The sequence below is a fragment of the Protopterus annectens genome, chromosome 3.part1 (genome assembly GCF_019279795.1).
Source record: "Protopterus annectens isolate FY-2018-M chromosome 3.part1, PAN1.0, whole genome shotgun sequence".
NCBI classification, from domain to species: Eukaryota; Metazoa; Chordata; order Ceratodontiformes; family Protopteridae; genus Protopterus; species Protopterus annectens.
In genome coordinates this window covers 1,769,433,388-1,769,440,887 of record NC_056732.1, presented here as the reverse complement: position 1 = coordinate 1,769,440,887, position 7,500 = coordinate 1,769,433,388, and the positions used below count along the sequence as shown (strand labels likewise).

General features: G+C 41.7%; 1 protein-coding gene across 1 annotated transcript in view; it reads right to left on the bottom strand.

The window, feature by feature from the left end:
- LOC122797856 (vomeronasal type-2 receptor 26-like) overlaps nucleotides 1-7,500 on the bottom strand; it is a 112,957-nt gene that overhangs the window by 100,214 nt on the left and 5,243 nt on the right. The window contains exon 2 of the mRNA XM_044066378.1: nucleotides 7,038-7,161. Within this exon, the coding sequence (XP_043922313.1) occupies nucleotides 7,038-7,161 (124 nt within the window). The remainder of the gene's footprint in view (nucleotides 1-7,037; nucleotides 7,162-7,500) is intronic.

Genomic DNA, 7,500 nt, shown 5'->3' with positions numbered 1-7,500 from the left:
GTGTGGCTTTCGCCACCCATTTTAAATTAATTTTGCTATGCCCTTTTTTGAGGTTAGTGTACTGTGCCTCTGTCTAACAGTGACACAGAAGTGATACCCGGGGTAAACCTACGATCTCCCATCCACTCATCAAGATTCCTCTTGAAGAGAGTCAGTGATGGACTCTGCCTAACCTGGACTGGGATTTTATTCCAGAGTGAAGGGAGCCTCTGGGTTATGAATCTGTCCCTCCAGCATGTCCTATTTATTTCGGTGCTGAGGTTCAAGTCTCTCGAGCATGTAGCTCAATGGGATTTGGATTTTCTGAGGTGCAGCATGTCCATTAATTCCGGGTTGGACATGGCTTTATACGTCAGGCACAGATCGCCTCTGAACAGGCGGTATGCCACTGAGTAGAGCTGGAGTTTCTTTAACCGGGCAGCATATGGTATCTGTTTGAGCCCTTTGATCCTCTTGGTGAGGTACTTTTGGGGTCTTTCCAGTTGCTGCAGGTGTCTGGTAAGGTACATCCCAAAAGGGGCATTGTACTCAATTATGGGCCTGATGAGGGATGAGTAAAGAGGCACGATGACCTCCCCTGATCTAGATGTGAATCCCTTCATGATTAGGTGGGCTATATAAAATGCTTTTCTAACCACTTTGGCCATGTGGTTGTCAAATGAGAGAGTGCTATCAACTTGGGTCCCCAGGTCCCTAATTACTTCTTCTGTACTTAATGGATTACCACCTATGTGGTAATTTGTGGGCACTTTGTTTTTGCCAAAGGGAATGACTATACACTTTTTGGCATTTAGCTTGAGGCCATGGCTCTGGCACCAGTTGTCTGTTTCTATGAGGCCCTTTTGGAGGATGCTTGTGTCAGCTGGAGAGTCGATTATGGCACCCAGTTTGCAGTCATCTGCGAACTTGGTCAGCCACAGTCCTTCCATGTTGGCCTGTACCTCTGAGAAATATATACTGAACAAGAGAGGTCCCAGGACTGAGCCTTGTGGGACACCACTTGTAACTGGTTTGGAGTCTGACATGGCTCCAGCAATTCTAACCATGTGGGTTCTGTCCTTGAGCCAGTTTGCAACCCATCTAGTGACATAGGGGTTTATATTTAAGCTGGTGAGCTTATCTATAATGCCCGAGTGGGGTATTGTATTGAAGGCTTTTGCGATGTCCAGGTAGGCTGTGTGGACCACCTTCCCCTCGTCAATGGCCTTGGTGACTGTTTCAAAGAAATCAACCAGGTTTAAGAGGCAGGATCTGCCCTTAACAAAGCTGAACTGGGTAGGATCCAGTGTCTGTAGGTCCCCAATATCTTTATTTATGAGGTCCATGATGATTCTTTCCATAGCTTTGCAGACCAAGCTAGTCAGGCTTATGGGGCGATAGTTTCCAGGATCTGTTGAGGCACCACCTTTGTGGAGAGGGACCACAGTTGCTGTACGCCACTCTTTGGGTACATATCCTGTAGTAAGGCTGAGATTGAACAGTAGTTTTATGTTTGGGTTTAGCTCTTCTTGGAGTTCATGTAGGATGCAGCCCGGGACACTGTCTGGTCCCATTGATGCTGTGTTTTTTGCTTTGGAGAGGGTGGCTCTTACCTGAGCATCTGAGATGTCAGGGGGGCAGCACTCTGCTGGGATAGATATTTGCCCATTTGGTGGGGGGGGGGGAGAAGTTTGCGCTGAACCTGTCAGCTAGGATGTTGGCAATGCCTGTGGGTTCGGTGTATTTTTTGTCATTTTGGACTAATTATGAGAATATCTGGGAATTACTACCCAGGTTCCTAACATAACTAAAGAAAGCCTTGTGATTATCCTTAGTGTCCTGTGCAATTTTTCTCTCGAAGCTGGCCTTAGATGATTTTATGAGTGCCCGTAGTTTTTTGCTAATACTGATCAGAGATGCCTTCCCTTTTTGGAATTTTGCTCTATCATTTAGTAGCTTCCTCCTTCTATTGTATAGTTTGTTTATGGCTGGGGTCCACCAGACAGGACGTCTGCCTTTGGAGGATTGGGTTTTGGTTTTATTTGGGATCGCATGATCCATGCATTCCTGAAGGTGTTCATAGAATGCATTTATAAAGGTTTCTGCGGTCTGGGCCATATTTTCCACAGGCCCGGGGGCTTTGAAGGATTCCACCTCGGTTTTGAGGAGTGTGAAATTTGCTTTAGAGAAGTTTTTCACTGTGGTTTTCTGGGCACGGGGTGGTGTCGGGATGTGAATATCCAGTGAGATTAGTTTATGGTCTGATCTTACCAGTGAGGGATACACTTCTGGTCTGGAGTATGGAGTCCCCATGTTGGTGATGATCAGGTCCAGTATGTTTTCCCCTCTTGTGGGAGTGGTAACAAGTTGTTCCATAGCATTTGAGATTATAAATTCTAGGAACCTTTGGGCTAGGGTGTTGGAGCTAGAGTAATGCTCCCAGTGTATGTTTGGGTAGTTGAAGTCGCCCAATATAATGGTGTTTGGAGAGACCTTCATATTTTCCAGTGTTCTCAGGAAGGCCGAGGTTCCTGGGTTAGGGAGGGTGGTCTGTAGCAGGCTATAAACTGGAAGGCAGTTTTACCCACTGTTAGTTGCACATGGATGGTCTCTGATGCTTCGTGCTGTGCCACCAACCTGGAGGTGTGGGTATCTTTGATGTATGTTGATACTCCCCCTCCTTTTGTGGGTCGGTCCAAGTTTTGAGGCCGAAAAGCATGGTATGAGGTATAACCTGGTAGTGCTGGGGTGCTCTCGGGAGCCTTGAACCAGGTTTCTGTTACTGCACAGATATCAATGTTCTCCATGCTAAGGAGAGTTTCGAGTGCATGCATCTTGAGGTTTAGACTTCTGGCGTTGAGTAGCATTACTCTTAGTTTCTTATCCCTTGTGATACCTATGGAGGTGGGTTTGTCTTTTGAGCCTTGCCTAAAAAAGGCATATGGGGGTAGCAAGAGCCTTTGCCAATATCCGAAAGCCCAGGGGTGACAGGTGGAAGCCGTCCCTAGCGAAGCATCATGGCTTGTCGAGCATATCATCCCAGGCTGACAGGCATTGGATCCCCTTTGAATGACACCAATACTTAAGCCAATTGTAGAAATTGATCATCTTGTCTTCATATTGTGGCATCATTCTTGGTGAGGGTAAGATGCTACTCAAGGTCAGGGTCATACCAGCCTGGGCCACATGCTCAGAAAGCTCCTCTATGTCTCTTTTCATGTAGTCCAGGGAGGTGCATCTCAGGTCATTCACACCAGCATGGACAATGACTGAGTCAAATTTGTACTTGCCTTGGAGTGACCTGAGTGCTTGTGTTATGTGGCAGATCCTAGCGCCCGACAGGCAGCTCACCGTGACCTTCTCCTTGTTCAGCCTGGTGAGCGGGACGTCAGTGTGCCTGACGATAGAATCACCTATTGCAAGTGTATCAGGTGTGTTGTTTAGCCTTAAGGGCTGTGACTGCTCGACACACTGGCTTTGTGAGTTATGTGTTGCACGTGTTTTGTTTTGGGGTAGCGGTTTCTTGGGTGTCTGCTTTGGAGGTCTCTGCTGCTTAGGCAGATTTTTATTTAGAGCCTCCGAGTATGTTTTTGTGTGTTTATGTGTTTGGTTTGCTGTCGTGGCAGGTCTATGTGAGACTGGAATTGTACTGAGTGTGGTTTCCTTCTCCTCCTGACTGGTTACGCCAGTACTGAGTTGAGAGAGCTTAGCCTCCAGTTTGGCTATATGGATGCATCTCTCACATGTGTTGGAATTTGTTGGGAGGAGGAGAGGGTTGTCTGTGTACATGAGGCAGTTGTAACATTGCCTCAAGATTCCCAGATTCACCAGCTGGACCAGAGAGAAGATTGACAACTGACCTTTGGACATGCTAGAATAGTATTGGGAATTCCTTTATAATTGAAAAAAAAGGGTCAATGGGGAACAAGGTACCCAAGAGGACTTTGTGAGAGTGTAGTGCTTTTAATTTTTTAGTGCTGACTTATATAATTGCTTTAGTGAGCAAGTGCCAGGTAACTTAAATGCAATGTTTTACAGGTAACTTAAATGTTGGTTGCTACTCTCCTTTTTTACCTGCTGTCACTGCTTCATATTTTTTAGTTACTGCATTATCTGCTGTCACAAAAAACAGACATTCTCTCATTTTGTAGCTATTTTCCTCTTTTACTTTCTGTCACCCATCAATCAAATGATAAAAACTACCAATAAAAAACTTGGTAGTCTGTTCAGGATCAAAGCATACCTCTACTGTCACATTACCTTGTTCCTTTTCCACATTACCATCCTCAAATACTGACCTCAGCCCTTTCGAAAAAGTTGTTTGCTGTCTCACCCCATGAAACAGTAGAACTGTCAACTGGATCATCCTGCTTGATTATTTTTAACAGAACATCATATGCAGGCCCGCCTGATGTCACTTCTGTTATCTGCACCAGTTGAACAGAACCACTTGCTTCCTTCTCCATAGAGGCAGCTAAATGCTTCTGATTTGTAACATTCACCATGCAGGAATCTTTGTTTTTATTATGAAGTTCCATAGCAAGCAATGTTTCTCCAAATTATCATTTCCACCTCTACACTCTCCTCCTCCATACTGCTCCTTCCCTTAGGCCTCTTTCTTGCTGTTGTAGGAGCCCCAATCACCACCTAGTAGCTCCAAAGAGTAGGGGAAGTTCGGCAATGCCCTGGTCAAATTTCCCTCATTTTGTATCACTTTGGGTCTCCACTGAAAAGAGTTTACTAGCCTAGTGGGACTAACCCAATCAACAAAGGATAAATAATAATTAATTAGTGAGGATATGTGAGTCTGATGCCTTTGAAATATTTTAGATGTTCCCCTATAGCTTCTGGAAAGTTCCCTATAGCCGAGATGATTACAGCTATACATGTAGTATGCACTGGGGTGGGTTTTCTATGCATCCCATTTGATTCCACAGTTAAATAACACAATTAATCAAACTTCTGTATTGGTCCCTTTCTACAAGGAAATAGTCCGTAATCAGTTGGTCAGCCAGTGGTAGGTTAAGCCGTGTATGCACTAGTTTGAGAGCAGCCATTAATGCATGTTTTTATTTATTTTTACATTACAAATAAATGTTCAACTAATAGAGGTTAAAAAGAAGAAGATTACAAGTTGATTGTAGACATAGTATATGCATTCTTCCATGAGGCCAGTGGCATACTTTTCTATTGACAATAGAAGTCAAGGATAACAATAGTTTCATAAAGGATCTCATTAATTAAATGAGTGTTGGAGGGAAGTGTGAAGTCTTAGTCTGTAGTGAGTTCCAGTTTTTACTGACAGAGTTGGTGAAGATTTTATCATTTGATTGATGTGTGCATCAAATCTGAGGTTGCAGTCGATCATGACACCCAATAGTTTAGTTTTATTGAACAGAGGTGAGGTGGTCCTGTGTGTTGGAGTAAAGAGAAGTAGTTTAGTTTTATTGGGATTTAGTATTAGGCATTGGTTTATATTGAATGCAGGTAGCCTCTGGTATAGCTGTGCTAAGTTCATTTATAAAGATTTGGCCTCCAGGCTGTTCATTAGCATTTTGTGGTCCACCATGTCCGTTGTTGTTACAATTTTGATTTATAGTGTCTAAGCCATGTTGTGAGTTGGATAAAAGTTTGTTTTGTGTGAGATATTTCATGAGTTGAATATGTACACACTTCTCCATGATCTTAGCTAGTGGATAAAGTGGTATGACATGTGAGATTTTCCATATGTCATGTAAGTAGTCAGCTGGGAGGAGGTCAGCAGCCAGGGTGGTTGGTCTTAGTTTCCTAAGTAGGGTTTTGATGAGAAGTTGTAGTTTTGGAATTGGTTGTGCTAGGATTGGAACCAGTGGGTGAGAGTTGGTTAGCTAAAGTTTGGATGGTTTCGTGAAGAAGGTGTTAAAGGAGTTGGCAATATCTTTGGGGAGCTTTGATTAGTGACAGATGGTTTTGGGGTGGTGGTTTGTCCTGGGTGGAGGAGTCTTTTATTCCCATCCAGAATTTCTGAGGTTTAGTTTTGTGAACCTGTTGTAGGCGGTGGTAGTATGCTTTTTGTCTGAGGTTACTGATTTTTTGCATCATTTCTTAGTTGCCTAAATAACAGTTGGTCAGGTAGGGTTTAGTGAGCCGTATTGACCTTGATTCTACTAGTGCAGCTAAGGGCATGAAGGTCAAGAATATAGCCAAAATCAGTTGCAAGACTTTAGTTCATTGTTAAATTATAGTTTTATATGTGGGTTGATGATGGTGATTGACCTTTAGTTTAAGTATATATGTGAGGCAGTGATAGATCATCTATACTGATATGCATGTGATTTGTTTTGCCTAGTGGGTGTGGTTATGGTTTGGTCTCTGAGGATTATTAGCCTTTATATATATATATATATATATATATATATATATATATTATATATATGTTACCATTAAACAGCTGAGTCTGTAGCAAACATTGTAGTATCCCATATTTACCATAGGTAAATGCTGTGATGCAGAGAGACATTTTATACTTTTATGAATTGCTGGACCATTGAAGGACTCATTTGCGTAATCACTTTCCCAAGTTCACTTGTGAAACTTAATTCCATATCATTCTGATGATATACGTGTAGATGTATATACTGTTCTACTTTTACATTAGCATGGCCATGCTGCCTGTATTTATGAATCACCTCTTTCCTGTACGTTGCTGTTTTCTACAGCACTTCTCATAGATTTAGGCCTTGCCTTGTGAATCTCAGATAGTATTTATAAATGAGAAGATGAACATAGAAATCCTCTTCAAAGTGATCCAAATCATGAACAGTTTGCTGTTATAAATTAATTTCTATAGTAAATATATCTTTTGTTTTTTTGTTTTTTTCTCTAATTATAAGTTATAAAATTAAAGTTTAAATAATTTAAATTTAATTTAAATTTAAGTAAATTATATATTATAATTATAATATTACTCTAATTATAAGTCAAAGTAGTTTTCTATCAGCAGTGCACAAAATTCAAAAAAGTTAACATAGCACCTTAGACTTATTTATTTACATTTAGAAGATCAATTTAAATCTCACCTGACTGGTTGGTAATCTCCCCTATGGAACACAAGACACAGTCAAAACAACAGGCTGGTTCTCCTGCTCGAACTGCTTTCCTGAATCCAGAAGGGCAGGGTTCACTGCACACTGAGTGCGGAGCCTGCAAAGAATAAGACCCCAATGAAAGAAACATATGATAATCTTACAGCTTACAGTTATTTCTCTGAATTAGTTGAAGAGCATTTCTAGCTGTCTCTATGTTTGACAAATTATCTATCTACATTAATTTTGAGCATCACAAGAATACAGCAATTTGGCATAGGTATAACTGTAAGTTATTGGGTTCTATAGCAATATTTCAGCAGTTCTAAAAGCCACTTTCCTTTATCTCACTCATAAATTCACAATGAGCCACTCAGCCCTGCAGATATTTCAAATAAATGTCCTGCTCCACATTAAAATGTTCATAAAGATATGAAAACCAAATGGCAACTGACAC